The sequence below is a fragment of the Asparagus officinalis genome, chromosome 7, assembly GCF_001876935.1.
Source record: "Asparagus officinalis chromosome 7, Aspof.V1, whole genome shotgun sequence".
Lineage (NCBI taxonomy): Eukaryota > Viridiplantae > Streptophyta > Magnoliopsida > Asparagales > Asparagaceae > Asparagus > Asparagus officinalis.
This window is the reverse complement of record NC_033800.1, coordinates 24007840-24025319: the sequence shown is the minus strand read 5'-3', so window position 1 is coordinate 24025319 and position 17480 is coordinate 24007840. Positions and strand designations below refer to the sequence as shown.

The 17480-nt window shown below is 41.0% G+C and overlaps 2 protein-coding genes across 2 annotated transcripts; both read left to right on the top strand.

Moving 5' to 3' along the window:
• LOC109848380 (protein CWC15 homolog) lies at positions 608–1597 on the top strand. Its single transcript, XM_020417846.1, has one exon. It carries the CDS (start codon positions 635–637, stop codon positions 1283–1285), a length of 651 nt encoding a protein of 216 aa, XP_020273435.1. The 5' UTR covers positions 608–634; the 3' UTR covers positions 1286–1597.
• Positions 4088–5935, top strand: LOC109848379 (adenylate isopentenyltransferase 5, chloroplastic-like). The gene has a single exon (XM_020417845.1). The coding sequence runs from the start codon at positions 4569–4571 to the stop codon at positions 5673–5675; it is 1107 nt and encodes a 368-aa protein (XP_020273434.1). The 5' UTR covers positions 4088–4568; the 3' UTR covers positions 5676–5935.

The following is a 17480-nucleotide window of genomic DNA, read 5'->3' as shown; positions in this document are numbered from 1 at the left end:
TGATCCAATACTGAAATGACTAACCTGAAAGCTCCAGGAATTTGTATTGATATTACTATTTCCTGTTACTTTACTCTCTACAATAATGTTCCTCCTTTCCTTTCTAGTTGTCTATAAACTTTATATGAACATGGATTTCATTGTTCTAGCAAAGAATATATAGTTTTTTAAAGCCTCGTGATGTACAAAACTCTTGATGTTGTGATGTATTGCTTCTGCTTATGGGTTTTGTGTAAAACCTCGGATACACATTTTGCACTTTATGTTACATCTCACAGGATTATGGTAAAGCTCGAAGAAAATCCATACGTGACTTTGATGTATGATCTGATTCAACATGTTCTATGATTTTATTTAGACTAGTAATCGCTCAAGTATGCTAGCCTCTTCTCCAAGTACCCACCTAACATCAAACTACTACCCTCCAATTCCATATACATGCTCAATTAAAATGGAAAAATGACTCTAATCTATCCACAACCACTTCATAAACAAAGGATCTCAACTTCATGCTCTTGGACACATTCTTGTTTCTTAGCTTTCATTATGTACGAGCACAAAGAGCATGACAGTTAACAGATTCCATAAAAGGGACCAGAAGCAGTCCTCTTTCTAACGAAAACAAGAAAATCCAATGGCTAGTTTAAAAATGGCACACTTAGTGCTTATGGGGATGCTTCTGATGTCATTTCTACCCAAATATACCATTGCACAGCTCAGGCCTATGTGCATTTCCCAGTTTGCCCTTGTCAACCAAGCCTGTGCTGTTCTGAAATTCACAGATGCCCCCAGTGATCGAAACAACACCAACAGGATTCAAGTAGCCTCTGATAATGACGACGACGACGATGATGACAATGACGACGATGATGACAATGGCAACGACGCCGATAATGATGACGATGATCCAGACGAGCCTGAACATGACAATAGACAAAGAAACCGAAATGGCAACAGAACAAGGCGTGGAAATAGAAACAGCAATGGACAAAGGCAAGGAAATAGAAATGGCAACGGGCAAAGGCACAGGAATGGAAATGGCAACAGGCAAAGGCACGGACATGGCCATGGAAATGGACATGGAAGTAGGCATGGACATGGAGGGAGGCATGGGGATGACCCACGAGTGTTCAGGGACTGCTGCCGATGGCTGGATGAGGTTGATGAGTCATGTGTATGCACTGCTTTGCTCCGCTTGCCTCCATTCCTTGTCAAGCCTAAGCACCGATACTTCATCAAGGTGGGGGACACTTGTGACCGCACTTTTGACTGTCATGGGGCTTAGAAAAGTTTCTAGGGCTAGTCTAACTTGATACGTGGAACTTTGGGTTGTAGTATGTCTTGGTTAGCATTAGTGCTGTGAGTGGTATGAGTCGCATTATTACTATGTTTTCGCTAGATATTGGCAATTGAGTGTGTGGGTATAAGTCGTGTCTAGCTTCAATGTTAGTAACTTAATCTCCTATATATGTCTCGTATTGCATGTTCCTCAATCGTTATATTAATTGCAATTATAATAAGGAGTTCTGGGTTTGTTGCAACAGAAATGTTGCAGATTTGATAGAGGAAATGAACTTGATTCCGTTTATTTGGTTTACTTCGCATGTATCGATGATCTCTATATATTATATGCTACGGTTAATTTGGCTGCATCATTTGTTGCGTTTGCTATTCTAGTTGGATTTCCATCCAGCCAAAAAAGACCCATCGAACTCATGCTCTGTTGGTTTTGGAAGCATGCAATGAGCCCAAAGAAATAGTGCAAATGTGGACCAAACTTCATATTGGTGATCGAATATGGGATGCCAAAATGACAATATTCGTGCTCTGACCAAAAAAATATGCAAGATCTTATTCTTCCACATTTTCTTTTGTTGGATTTTTGATACCAGCTGATGGCTCTTTGGCACTACCGACTCTTTTCCTCTTTTCTGGCCGAAAGAAAGTGAATGCTAATATTGAGGCTTGAGAATTGGGAGAGAATTTTGCATCTGTTGAACTGATTGAGATAGCATTGGAAGCTTATGTGATTGAACTAAAGCTCATACTTGAGATTCCTTGTTTCAGTGCCAAAGTACTAGAGAGTCGTCTTTATTTTCCATCCATATTTTGGATTCCTTGTGATGCACTCTAATTGATAGATAAAGGGTCAATTCCTTAAGAAATTCCTCTAAAAAGTTGGCTGGAGGAATAGCAGAAGGCTCAATCATCTCATCAACATGGTAAGCTTTCTTCATATTCTTGGTGTTTCTTTATTGGAATTTCTTGACTCGCTATCGTATCTTTCTTGATAGGAGTCAGGAGAACCAGATTCAATCTGCATGCTGCCAAATTGTTCCAAGTTGTACTATCCGATTGGTCGACCTCATCATCGTAACCTGTTTGTGAACGGATTCAACTTGTCTCCACTCTTAGCAAGGTACAAACATATTATTCACTTTCTTTATCACAATCATGTCCGCAATAAGCTGTATATACGTGTATACAACATGAACAAGGCCTTTATTCCAACTTTTTGTGGTTGGCTATATGAATCTTATTCTTCCATATTCAGTTCTGTTGAGGGTTATATCCTCCGTTAACCATTATCATGTCTTTTCTTACTGTTTCATGCCAAGTTTGCTTACTCTGGTCCGCTTTCACTTGCTAACCGTCACCTAATCACTTTTTATAATTGGTGCATTAAGAGGCTTATCTCTCTTTCGTAACCTTTTCTGTTTAGGATGCTAAAGTATCAAATATTTGTACGTCCCTCTAAACTATGTTTTAGAACAATATTTCTCATGGAAAGATCATCGTTTCTTCCATCCACTAGGGTACATAGATAGGTTACACGAAATAGTACTTATTTTTGTTTAGCGTGATGCTAAAAAAGCACTTATGTGAGTAGTTTTTTGACAAGTTGGTAGAGGGGCCTACTTAAAATCATAGGGTTCCCACAGTAGGAGGAGGTAGCCGAAAGAAAGAAAATTTTAGGGGGAGGGGGGGTTTTTTTAAAAGTGAGGCTTGAGGAGATGAACCAATTTCTTGCTAAAAGTAACAAAATTGAAAACAATACTATTTAATGAGATAAGCAATAAATTAACAGGTGCTGCTACATGCTCGTATGATGACATTGAGTGCTATGCACATGGATGAAAATAGAGAAGGTTCATGGTAGGAGGAACCATCTAGGGGGTGGAAATAATTGAAATTGGAAATACTACCCCCCTCCCTTTTACTTAGCTTTTTCATTGCGAAGATAAGAAATTTTCTGTAAAGTCAAAACTGAATGTTGAATAAATGAATTCTGATATGAGCTAAACTGTTGAGATAAGGAGAATACGCATAATTTCGCAATTATTTGATGGGAATTTGAATCCAACTAAATCTAGCATAAAAGCCTAGTGTACTCCCCAGTTCATCCTTAACCATACCGTAAAATTTTTTGTCCTTATACTGGCTGTTTGTCGTTATTCTGAGGTCAAATCATGCTAATTACTGTTACCTTGATTATTGATTAATTTTCCAGTGGGAGCGTAGGTCCACCAATTTTAGCAGTCCTCCAATCAAAAACAATGATTAGCTAGGTAGTTAGTTATAATGCTTACAATCTTTATTTAAAATAAATATAATGCTTGTAGATGTGTGGGCTATGAATGGTGTCGCATCATCTTTGAGATAGTGTCATAATTTTTTTGTTTATCTTGGAGGTCAATAATTATTGAATTTTTCTGACATGCACAAATAATAACCCTAATATAGAACAAATATTAATCATAGGTATTTATTTTTGTGACACGCATAGTTTCTCACCTAGACAGTGATAGATTTGGTTAGGGAATTCACCCTTTCGTCCTAAAATCAATTGAATTTTCCATTTTTGATAGTAATCGATCCTCGCCCTTTACTTCTTGTTTGATATTTGTAGAAATCAGGGCCTCAAGTTTGAATTATCAATCTTTTTTGACCTATTATGATTGAGTCTCGATATAAATACTGTCACATCCTAAATTGCAGGGTTGTTTAATTAAAAATTAAATTACAACTTGTTAATTAAATAAGTAATCAAATATGATTGGGGGGGGAAAAATTGTATAGTTTCATGCTGTTGGGTACACTGTTTTTGTCTTATTGACAATTACTTTCTATGGACACTTATGAGTTTCTATAATAAGGGCAATCAAAGCTACCTCTCTATATGCATATCACCAATTCAATTATGCATCATATATAGTACGCATCACTCACTTCACCTCAGCTGTTACCCACATAACAAGCTCCAAATGGTACATATAGGTATATATCCCTCTCATATGCATGCCTGTCGCCTCTTTAGAGCAATCTCTCTCTCTCTCTCTCTCTCTCTCTCTCTCTCTCTCTCTCACTTTTGACTTATCATTGCTTTTTTACTTTTGACTTCCCTCACTATACCAAGTTGCCGCATCTCCACCTAGCTTTTCATTGTACACAAAGGTTTTTCCACAAAATTTGAATATTAAATATTCCTTTGATGCATTTATTTTAAATTTTTTTTTTTCTTTTGTGCATGGTCCCTCTCTTTACCTATATATAAGAAGGCGCGTTGTATGTTTTTTTATGCACACTTGCCATCTCATCTCATCTCATCTCCCCCATACATTCCTATGGAAATCCTTCCAATATCAGCATCTCATCTAATTAAGTCACAAATCACACCTTTCACTGATAAGCTTAGAGAAGGTCACAAGTTTAAGACATGTTTACAGCAACAGATAACCAGCCTCTTCCGTTCCTCGCCTCCGAGGATCGACGCGCCACCTCGCCGGAGAAACAAGGTGGTCTTCATCCTCGGCTCCACCGGCACCGGAAAATCTAAGCTGGCGATTGACCTGGCCATCCATTTCGACGGTGAGGTGGTCAACTCTGACAAGATGCAGGTCTACGCGGGGCTCGACATCATCACCAACAAGGTCACCGAGGAAGAGTGCGCCGGTGTGCCCCACCACCTCATCGGTGGGGTCCACCCGGCCGCAGATTTCACTGCCTTCGACTTCTGTGGGGAAGCCAATAGGGCGATTGAGTCGATCATTGCCCGTGGACGCCTCCCGATCATCGCAGGAGGCTCAAACTCGTACATTGAGAGACTGGTCGACGATGATAAGGGTAAATTCCGGTCAAAGTACGAATGTTGCTTTATATGGATCGATGTCGACCTCCCAGTTCTGCACTCATTTGTGTCGGAACGCGTCGACAAGATGGTGGATATGGGTCTGGTGGAGGAGGCCAGGACTATGTTCGACCCGAACGGAGACTATTCGAAGGGGATCCGAAGATCGATCGGAGTATCGGAAATGGACCGATATTTCCGAGCAGGAAGATCAGTCGACGGAGAAGCAAAGGGGAAAATCCTGAAAGAAGCGATCAATGACATCAAAGAGAACACGATGAAGCTGACTTACAACCAGTTGCGTAAAATCCGTCGGCTTTCGACGCTTCCCGGATGGGAAGTGCGGAAAGTCGACGCGACGGAAGCGTTCCGGTGGCGGAGCGATCCACAAGCGGAGCGGGTGTGGACCATAGTCGCCAGAGATCCCAGCATCAAGATCGTGCGGAAGTTCCTGGATTCAAAGCTGGACGCCGTGCATTTCCAAGATGACCGCCGCATAGAGGCCAACTGCTGTCACCATCACGATCAGTGTGAAGAACGAGCATAAAGTGGGGCATGAGGCTGTGGGGCCCACGCGTCTGCACTAGTGAAAAGGGCGGAATGGAGATGGGGAGCGGGTCACTTTCAGTACCGTTTAGTGCTGATGATTGAGGGGGGGAGGGAGAAAGCGAGTGAGTTTTTGAGAGTCCGTGCGGCTTGCTGTCCTTTGTCACCGACAGTACACACTTGAGTGTGTGGTGGGGGCCGGAGTTTGAGTGAGGCCAGAGTTTTCAGCTTATCTTTTGAGAATAATAATCTGTACTTTAATTAATTTTGAGAATATATATATATATATATTTATATTTATATGTTTATTCATGGGCTCCTCTATGTACAGAGCAGAGGAAAAGAACAAAAAAAAAAAAAAAAATGGAATCCATATCCATCCTTTGATATTTGTCCTTTTCCTTTTGATTCTTGACGAGAAGTTTGTGAGGAAGAGGGCACGGTAGTGTTGTTTGCCAACTGGAAAGAAAAAGAAGATTATATTATCATTATTATTATTATTATTTCCTATCATGCACGCTCGCCGTGGTTGAATTAATTAAAAGTACATAAAACTGCGGTCTTTCTTTACTTATTATTTATTTAACTCCGCATACATTATGTTGAATTAATTCAAGTACATAAAATGCAGCCTTTCTTAATTTATTTATTGTTTAACCATATAGCTATACGTGAGATTAGCCTCACAAATCATTAAAATTGCTATTAGGTCATCTGAACCATACGAAATGTTTGAATATAGTCCTTCCGTTAAAGACGCATAGTGTTTATTGGATAAGTCCCTTTTATTACAAAATTGATCCAGTTCGTTAATCACGGTTGTGCTAGTTCTTGCGCATAGATGATCATCAAACCACCTTCACTAAATAATCCCTACTAATTTCTGCATTATCTCCTGAGGAGGAGAAATTCGTTTCCATCTTTGTCACCCCAAAAAATCAATAACGAAATCATTCTCTTTGTTATTATTATTTTTAACGAGTCAACGGACCGGGACTTTATTGCACGCTCTTGATTGATGCTGATAGCTAGGTTATATCAAACATATACGTTGTTAATGTGTCTAGATATTACATAAACAATCTAATATTTAACGCGGAATATCAACATTATTCAAAAGGTTAATTAGGCTTACAAAGATTGATTTTAAAATAAGCTATGAATTTTTTTTTTAAATTCTTTAATATATCTCTTCCATGATCAAGTAATCACCCATATGATGTAAAATCAACTAATGGTGGCCTCCTCGGAGTATTGAAAGAGTGCTTACGGAGTTGCATCATGTTTTAGTTTTAGAGGAGCACTAGGGGCACACCTTGGGACACACTCCCAATCACACCCCTCACCTGCTACAGTACAGGGGGGTCCCACTTGAGATTTTTTAAAAAAATCTCAAATGGGACCCTCCTGCACTGTAGCAGGTGAGGGGTGTGGTTGGGAGTGTGTCCCAAGGTGTGCCCCTAGTGTTTTTTTTAGTTTTAATGATCTGCCTATACGAGCTAGCTAGCTAGCTAGCTAGTAAAGTTTAATTAATATTGTATGTTCACACTCAAAAAGGGAGTATCTTACACCCGTGCATGCCCTAAAGTCTTCTTGCTTTTGTTAGTTAGTGGCTTATATGCGTTATCACGCTTATATTCCGTTATTTAATTTATTGTTTTGAACTACATCAATAGAATAATCCCAAGTTTCCAACCATCCCTTTCAATTAATAATTAGTTGTCATTAACTTGTGCTAGACTCACTCACAAAAAGTGATATTGACAAGTATCCAAATATAGTAAAAGAAGATACGGGTTATTGCTTAGTTTAAACCTTGGCTTGTTAATTCTAAGATGATCTTGCCAGAACTTTCCATGAATATATATATTTATTATCCAGATAAGGTGGATGATTGAGATTATTTCTGAGGGGATGGATGGCTTCCATTTCTTGTCTCTTTTTTTCTTCTTCTATTTTTTTTTTGTTTGATGACATAGCCCGGAATTGTACGCAATATCGTAAAAGTCATATTTAAACCTCTCAATCATCCGGATCATCTATGGTGGTCATATCAGTATATGGTATAATGTTTATTCATATCATTATATGGTATAATGTTTACTCCAAGAAGAAGAAGAGCAAGCCTTTAGGCTCATCTAATAGTTCTTCAACAGTTCCCATAATATAGCTTACATATGTTCTTGAGCTCGTGTCCTTATTTAAGAAAACATAAATAAATAAATAAAAGGAAAGAAAGAATGAAGAAGAAACCAGTGCTGGTTTATTCTCACAATGATAAAGCTTGAGCTCATACAGTGTCACTGTATATATTTCAGTCTACCAACGATAACTGTTGGGTGCGAGTGACGCCCACACCGTCGCAGAAGCAAATTAATCCCGAGAGAAAACAACCTAGCTTGAGTTTACGCCAAAGTCAAACCAACTAATACATGCAATAACGAATACACAAATAAAACAATAAGTAGATGAGACGAGACAACAGATTTACGTGGTTCGGCAAACTTGCCTACGTCTACGGGAGCCACACAAATAATTTCTTATTTAACCACAAGAAATTACAAAGCTTGTAAAAGAGAAGATCTCAAACTTGAGATCTCTCACAGTAACAACTCGTCACTGTAGTAAATACTACAGGACCCTTGTGCAATTTTTCTTCGAAAAATTCACTTCTCAATAAACCTTGAGAAGAGCCGCCGCCACCACAGAAGAAAAATCTTTCTGTTAAATCGCCAAGATGAGCTCACAGCTATCATGAACAAGGTTTCCCTTTTATAGGGAAACCCTAGGGCTCGTTGTATGTTGGAAAAAATTCGATGTAAAAGAAATGAAAGAAAAATTGATTTGTATTCTCTCAAAATCGATTACAATTTGGATTCCGATTACAAAAGAGAGGAGAATGAATTTGATTCTCCCCTTTGTTTAAGTCTGGGTTCTTCACGGTGGCGATGGAGTGCCTCACTCGAATGCTCGAGTCGAGTTTGCTCTCCGTTGACGATCCGCACGTCTTGATTCACTGGAACGTGGTCTTCTCCTCACGATTTGACGTTGTGGAGGACTTGCGTGGCATGTTTGAAAATAACTCTTAACGAGTTAATAACTCAGAGCGAGTTTAGAAAAACTCTGTGAAAGGGTTGATTTAACCGAGTTGATTTAACCGAAATCGGTTAGTAAGCCAAGGATGAAAAAGATCTTGTTGCTGGTCTCCAAAGCTCCAACAATTCCCCTCAAAAGCTAGCCGAAGATCTCTTCTTTGCTGCCAAAAAAAAAAGGATCTAAACTCAATTGAGTTTCGAGGTATTTATAGGGGATTAAGGGGGTGTAACCGCCCCCTTAATTTGCTCCTTAATGGGCTGAGTGGGGTGTAACCCCCCCCTAAACAGCTCCCCAAATCGTGGGGAAAACGGTTTTGAAACCGTTCTGTTAGTGCTTTGAATGAGTCAAAACGCCAATCTGGGTGTTCTGGGCCGAACTCTGCGTTTTAGACTAAAAAACGCAGAGTTGGGCCTATTTTGGGTGGCTGAACGCACAGGCCACGATGCGTTGTGAACTCTGAAATGCAGGGTTGGGACATTTTAGGCTGAAAACGCACAGGTCGCGCAGCGTTGTGAACTCTGAAACGCAGAGTTGGGACGCAGAGTTGAGCTCTGCATGAACTATGCGTTTTTGGACTTGGGACGCAGAGTTGAGCTCTGCGTTTTAAGTCCACAAACTCTGCGTTTCGAGTTTGGAACGCATCCACGACCTCTGCGTTTTGAGTTTGGAACGCATCCACGACCTCTGCGTTTTGAGTTTGGAACGCAGCCGCGATCTCTGCGTTTTGAGTTTAGAACGCGGGGACGACCTCTGCGTTTTGAATCTGGAACGTGGCCATGACCTCTGCGTTTCGAATCTTGGATGCAGAGGTGAGTCTCAGGCGGGCTCGACGAGCTTCAGGCTAAGTCCAATGTTCAGACGAAGTCCAGTCTTGCAAACGGACTTTAGAACATGACTTGCTGCGAAGAACAGGTCATAACTTTCAAACCGTAAGTCGGAATTGGACGAATTATATATAAAAATCGGCTATCTCGACGAGACGGAGCCATCCGAACCGAGCCAAAGGCTTCGGTTCGCTTCCTCCGTTTTGCCAAATTCCTTACGGTTTGAGAGATATATACGTTTTAATATGAAGAGACCGTCAATTTGTAGTCTCTTTTGCTAGAGCGTTGCAAAGATCGTCACCTTGTAACCTTCGTCTTGGCTCCTTAAAAATATGAGAGTCATCAGATTGTAACTCCCGATGTTGATTGTGAAGGCTGTTGAATTAGAGCTTTCATCAGTTGTCGTGAAGGTCGTCAGATTGTAACCTTCAGCGATCTACGTGAAAGTCCTCAAATTGTAGCCTTATGGAAGTCGTCAGATTGTAACTTCCGTCATCGGTGTTTGATGGGGATCAGCTATCTGTTGTGATTTTTAGACAGCCTACACTCGTTCTGCCAGCGAGCTCCAGCTGGCTTCCACTAGATCAGGCGAGATCTATCCACGTTCCTCCAGGCGAGCTACTCCTTCGACAAGCGAGCTCATGGGCGGCAGGCGAGCTCGAAGTCCACCATCTCGCCCGCAGGCGAGCTTTACGCCCAGTTCCCCTCGATCTTCAGGCGAACTCCACACCCTCCTTCAGGCAAGCTCCCTCGTCCCCTCGATCTCCACACCAGCACTTCAGGCGAGGTCCTCGAATGCATTAGGCGAGCTTCCTCACCTCTGTCAGGCGAGCTCGACCTCGCCTTCGTCAGGCGAGCTCGACCTCGCTGTCAGGCGAGCTCGTCCTCGCCTCCGTCAGGCGAGCTTGACCTCGCCTCCATCAGGCGAGCTTCTTCACGTCGCCTCTCCACACACAGGTGAGCTCCGTTCTTATTCAATTCTCCACCTCGTCCATCATTTGATAAACCTCAAATTTTGGACGAACATCAAAAGAATCCCGCAACGCCAACTAGGCTAAAATTATGCTAAACTAGCTGCACCATTATACTGTGGCTGCCTACGAACCCTCCACCAGGATCAAGCTAACCGTAGTTCTACATATTGCCCTCTTGGACAGATCAATACAGGCTGATATGAAGCAAGTCCAAGCAATGCTGAAACTTACTACTTATCACCACCTTGGTCAACATGTCGGTTGGATTCTCATTCGTGTGCACCTTCATGAGAGAAAATTTACCTTCCTCTATGACATCCCGCACAAAATGAACTTGATTCTTAGCCAAATATATTGCACTCCTCTGACTATCGCCACAAGTTCACGTACTCCTGTTCAATCCCCAAATTGTCTAACAGCCCCCACAATCACAATGCTTTCTTTACTCCCTCTGCCATGGCCATATACTTAGCCTCTATAGTAGAAAATGTCACTGTAGTTTGTAACATCGATCGCCAACTAACTGGAGCACCATGTATACTGAATACATAACCAGTAGTAGATTACCGTCTATCTAGATCGTCCGCATAATCTGAGTCCACAAATACTTCAATCTGACATGTATCTTTACCAAAACACAGACCCATATCAGCGGTACCCTTCAAGTACCTCAGGACCTATTTCACCGCTTCCCAATGTGTCTTTCCTAGATTCGTTATGAACCTACTGACAACACTGACCGTTTGTGAAATATCTGGACGTGTACACACCATTACGTACATTAAACTGCCAATTGTACTAGCATAAGGTACACCCTTCATGTATGCCTTCTCTTTTGCTATAGTGGGAGATTGTTTACTTGAAAGCCTGAAGTGTAGAGCTAATAGAGTCATCACCGACTTAGCACTTTGTATCCTAAACCTTGCGATAACTCACTCAATGTAGCCTTTCGGACTCAATAACAATCGTCGATTTGCCTGGTCTCTTTTAATCTCCATTCCCAGTATTTTCTTAGGAGCGCCCATGTCCTTCATGTCGAACTCTTTACCAAGTTGATATTTTAGCTTATCTATCTTCACCTTGCTTCTCGAAGCAATAAACATGTCATCCACATACAAAAGAAGATAGATATAATCACCTCCACGAAGCTTCTAAATGTAGACACAACAATCATAGTCGCTTCTGGAAAAACCATACTTTAGCATGAAGGAGTCAAATCGCTTGTACCACTGCCGAGGAGATTGCTTCAATCCATATAGTGATTTTCTCAAGCGACATACATGATTCTCCTTATCCTCAACCTTGTAACCCTCAGGCTGATGCATATAGATTTCTTCATCCAAGTCTCTGTGCAAGAAGGCCGTTTTGCTATCGAATTGTTCCATCTCAATATCATCATGAGCAACAATACTCAATAGCACCAGAATAGATGTGTGTTTCACCATCGGAAAAAAGATCTTATTGTAATCCACACCCTCTCTTTGTGCAAACCCCTTAGTCACTAGCCTAGCCTTGTACCTTGTACCACCAAGCTCGGAAGGATCCTCCTTTCTTTTGTACACCCACTTACAACCTATAGTTTTCTTCCCTACAGGCAATGTGACCACCTTCCATGTTTGGTTTTTCCGGAGAAATTCCATCTCTTCCTCCATCGCAGCCAACCAACTCTCACTATCCCTATCTCGAATAGCTTCTTTGAAGGTGATCGGCTCATCATCCTCCACCGAGAGTGCGTACTCAACCAAATTTACCTGCCCATAGTGCTTCAGAGGTTGATCTGACCCCAGCTTCTGAACCTGCTTGTATACTCGCCTTGGCCTAGTAGAAGTCAAACTATCTTCAAGCTGCTGTTGTTGTAATACTTGTACATTTTCTTGCTGAACCTCCTTTTGTTCAAGCTCATCATCTTCATGATCCTCCTCTTGAACATGATAAGAACCTGGTTGGTCTTTAGGTTCTATTTCAATCACCTGAGACTTTAAAGTCCCAATAGTTCCAACACCATCGTTCTTGGATACCCTGGCAATCATGGATTTCTCATCAAAGGTAACGTCTCTGCTGATCATGAACATAGAATCTTCTGTACACCAAAGGCGATAGCCTTTTACGCCCTTTGCATACCCTAAGAATATTGCCTTCTTGGCCCTCACGTCAAGCTTTTCCTCGTTGACGTGATAGTACGCGGTACATCCAAAAATCCTGAGCCTATCATAATCTGCATGCTCCCCTAACCATACTTGATAGGGTACATCACCATCCAATGTCGAATATGGAGAAAAATTCACTGTGTAACAAGCTGTAGAAACCACTTATGCCCACCATTCTTTGCCCAAACTAGCATGTGATCGCATACTCATTGCTTTCTTCCGCAATGTACGGTTCAGTCTCTCTACGACTCCATTCTGTTGTGGTGTGGACCTGACTGTCCAGTGTCGAGCAATACCCTCCTGATCACAAAACTCCTTGAAAGCACCATCTGTATACTCTGTACCATTATCAGATCTCAATGTCTTTAATTTCTTGCATGTCCTGTTCTCAACCATTGCTTTTCACTTCTTGAATGTCTCGAATATCTTATTCTTATGCTTAAGAAAATAAATCCAAGCATACCTAGAATAATCGTCTATGAACGAGACAAAATATCTGGAACCACCCTTGGAAGTTGTTTGAACCGGACCTTAAACATCTGTATGCACATAGTCTAATGTACCTCTGCTCTTGTGCTTGCCTTTTAAGAACTGGACCCTATGTGTCTTTCCATACACAATCCTCGTAAAAAACCATGCAATGTTCCTTCAGATTCTTCATCAAACCCTCTTTACTAAGCAGATCTAGACCCTTCTCTGACATGTGCCCAAGCCACCTATACCATAACCGAGCGTGCGCACATGGATATCCACCACTTCCTTCGGTTCTAACAGTTGCATCTCATGTTACTGTCGTACTCGAGAGAGTATATAGATTATCATGACGAATGCCCTTCATCACTATTAAGGAACCCCGAACAACCTTCTTTACTTCGTTCTCTGTTATAATCTTGCAACCACCAGAGTCCAAAGCACCAACTGAGATGAGATTCTTTCGCAAATCGGGAACGTGACTCACTTCCGTTAGGGTTCTGACCACTCCATCATGCATCTTGATTTTGATATTACCTAGCCCCACTGTTTTACAAGCATGGTTGTTCTCCATTAATATGGTTCCATCATCAATGCTTCTGTATGTAGTAAACCACTTCTTATTTGGGCACATATGGTAAGACAACTTGAATCAAGAATCCACTTATCAGATATATCCGAAATAAAGTAGGCAAACTAAAATGCAATAAAATCAAATTTTTTTATCCACCTACATCCTAAGATCCATACGTAGAAGAAGATCCAAGATAGAAAATTACCTGAAGCATGCAAATCAACAACGAAAAACTGCGTAGTCGTTGAAATGTTGCGCGGCAATTGTAGCGACGCCTCTACTAGTATCCACACGAACTTGTTGGAACTCCGCGTGTCAGTGTGCTAGCACTTTGAAGACGACGGCCTTTGGAGTTTCTCTCTCTTTTTCCTCACAATTTCATAAGCTCGGTTGGATGATCAAAAGGTCCATCCCAGGCCCCTTTTTATAGGACTGTGAGGTAGTTTCTCAAACCGTAAAGAGATCGGGATTCTAATCATACGGTTTCTTAAAATATAATTTGTTCAAATTAAATCATATCTTTAAACCGTGATTGATCATATCAATTTGATTGTTAGGAGATAGGTTCATTGAACATGGTCAGTATTTCTTTCAAACATGATTGATCAAATCAATTCTGATCAATTAATCGAGATTGATCAAATCAATCCTTATCCAATTACCCGATAGTCTCACAACTAATCATATCTCTATATGACTTAATTTATGCGGGCTTTCTTAATAACGTTCCAACATGTTCACTAATCATATCTCTATATGACTTAATTTATGCGGGCTTTCTTAATAACGTTCCAACATGTTCTTGTGTGCGACCCAATAGGTTTACATGACTTAATTTATGCGGGCTTTCTTAATAACGTTCCAACATGTTCTTGTGTGCGACCCAATAGGTTTACATGATGTTGGCAGTGAGCCAAAATACTTTTTCTGGCCCACAAGTCATAAGCGGACCCTAGTAGGACATTATGACTACCAAAATCATGTAAATGTCATCTCAGATGAAACCTAGTTCACAATGGACATATGTTGGTCTCTTCATCACTAGATATCTTGATTGAACTCAAGGCAAGAAGCGTGTCAACCTTATACAATTCAACATTTAATTTCTCGCACTTGAAGTTAGACTGGCTTTTTAATAGTTGACTCTCAACTAATTAGGCATGGCCTTGCACTTTCTCAGTCTATCTTCTTCGAGGGGCCCAGAGATATCATACTCTTATTTATATGAGAGGGAAAAATTCCATCTTGACCATTCACATCCCTCTGCATGATTCATAGCATACCCGATTGATACCTTTATTATTATCCGTTTAGGGAAACGTTTGGTAACATCAAAGTATACAATCCTCATGTAGGAAACCGTGATAATCTCAGGTCAAAAGATCGAACATAATCACTGTATGAAACCTACTAATGACACATATAATCCATGCAGTGTTTCATAGCGGGTCAGTCCAGTATCATGTTCACCAACATATACCCATGTGATTGACTTGATATCTCATATCCATGATCCGTGAAACATGATCATCAATCAATCCACATACTGCCTATAAAATCATTAGTCTCCCAACCAATGACAAAAGATAAGGACTATTTAGAATAACATCACAATCTAATTACAGAGTTTCACGTTCAAGTCACATACTTAATGATCCATAATAAGTGATTTATTCAAGGGACCGAATAACAGATTATTCATAGAAGTTGCATAAACATAAATTAAACACAATCATCTCTGTGATTGGTCTCTAGGGCATATCATACTAATAATATCTTCGCCACCCGTAACAACGTAGCATTCTTTATCGCTCCCTTCCTCCGAGACGTAACTCGCCTCTTCCTTGCCTTCTCTCCTCTCAGTCTTATTGTTGTTCTTTTTCCCACCTGCTCTCTTATTGGGACAATCGACCTTGAAATTCCCTAGCTCATAGCATTTGAAACATGGTCTTCTCACAAGAGGTCTCGATTTTGATCTAGACTTTCCTCCCTTGTTTTTTCTTCGCTCGTTACCCCTTCCTCTAGCAAACAGTCACTGAGCTTGCTCCTTGTTACCACTAGTGGCCATGTCACTAGTTGTAATTTTCCGGAGATCATCCGCTAGAAGCGTCGTTCTAGTCTCATCCATCGTCAAATTATCTCTCACAAGCATCAATGTTTGTACCAGATTCTCATAAGACTTCGACAGAGATAGAAGTAGTAGAAGTGTCTGATCCTCATCTTCTACAGTCATATCGATGTCCTTCAGATTCGATATTATCCTATCGAACTTGTTGATGTATTCCCGGATTAATGAGCCCTCCTCCATCTTGTAAGTATACAATTTGGATTTCAAATAGATCCGGTTCATTAGACTCTTCGTCATGAATGTGCTTTCTAACTTCAACCACACGCCCGCAGTCGTTTCCTCTCCATCTATCAAGAAAGCTACATCCCTTTCAAGGCAAAGGATAATCGATGCCCGTGCTTCTAGATCCATCTCCTCCCAATCATCATCAGACATACACTTATGCTTCTTCTCTTTTCCAGCCAAAGCCTTGTGCAATTTCTGCGAATTAGCAAATTTTTCATCTGCATCCTCCAATAGAAAAAATCATTCTTCCCATTAAATTTCTCGATCTCATACTTTCCAACTTTAACTGTTTTACTAGTAGACGTCATTCTCCGCTTGTTTAGTAATACCGTCTCTCTCAGAAAATTTAACAAATATCTTGTGTGCACCACATAATAACCAAACACCACCTCAAATCGGAAATTCTACCACCACCAATCTGATAAGGGGCTTTGATACCAATTGTTAGGTGCGAGTGACGTCCACACCACTGCAGAAGCAAATTAATCCCGAGAGAAAACAACCTAGCTTGAGTTTACACCAAACTCAAACCAACCAATAAAGGCAATAATGAATACACAGATAAAACAAAAAGTAGATAAGACGAGATAACAAATTTACGTGGTTCAGCAAACTTGCCTACGTCCACAGGAGCCACACAAATAATTTCTTATTTAACCATAAAAAATTACAAAGCTTGTAAAAGATAAGATCTCAAACTTGAGATCTCTCATAGTAACAACTCATCACTATAATAAATACTACAATACCCTTGTGCAATTTTTCTGCGAAAAAATCACTTCTCAATAAACCTTGAGAAGAGCCACCGCCACCACAGAAGAAAACCCTCTTCTGTTAAATCGCCAAGATGAGCTCACAGCTATCGTGAACATGGTTTCCCTTTTATAGGGAAACCCTAGGGCTCGTTCTGCCAGCGAGCTCTAGCTGGCTTCCACTAGATCATGCGAGATCTATCCATGCTCCTCCAGGCGAGCTACTCCTTCGACAAGCGAGCTCATGGGCGGCAGGCGAGCTCGAAGTCCACCATCTCGCCCGCAGCGAGCTCCGCGCCCAGTTCCCCTCAATCTTCAGGTGAGCTCCACGCCCTCCTTCAGGCAAGCTCCCTCGCCCCCTTGATTGCCACACTAGCGTTTCAGGCGAGGTCCTCGAATGCATTAGGCGAGCTTCTTCGCCTCTGTTAGGCGAGCTCGACCTCGCCTTCGTCAGGCGAGTTTCTTCGCGTCGCCTCTCCACACACAGGTGAGCTCGTTCTTCTTCATACTTGATTATCGTCAAACGCAAAAAAGTGGATACAGTGTACGCCAAAAAAAGTGGATAAAAAATTTTTTTTCTTATTTCTGATTAAAAGGCAAATAAACGTCAAGAGC

Excerpts from the sequence above, each read along its gene's own strand:
- LOC109848380 (XM_020417846.1), top strand. The coding sequence starts at position 635 with ATGGCTAGTTTAAAAATGGCACACTTAGTGCTTATGGGGATGCTTCTG.
- LOC109848379 (XM_020417845.1), top strand. The coding sequence starts at position 4,569 with ATGTTTTTTTATGCACACTTGCCATCTCATCTCATCTCATCTCCCCCA.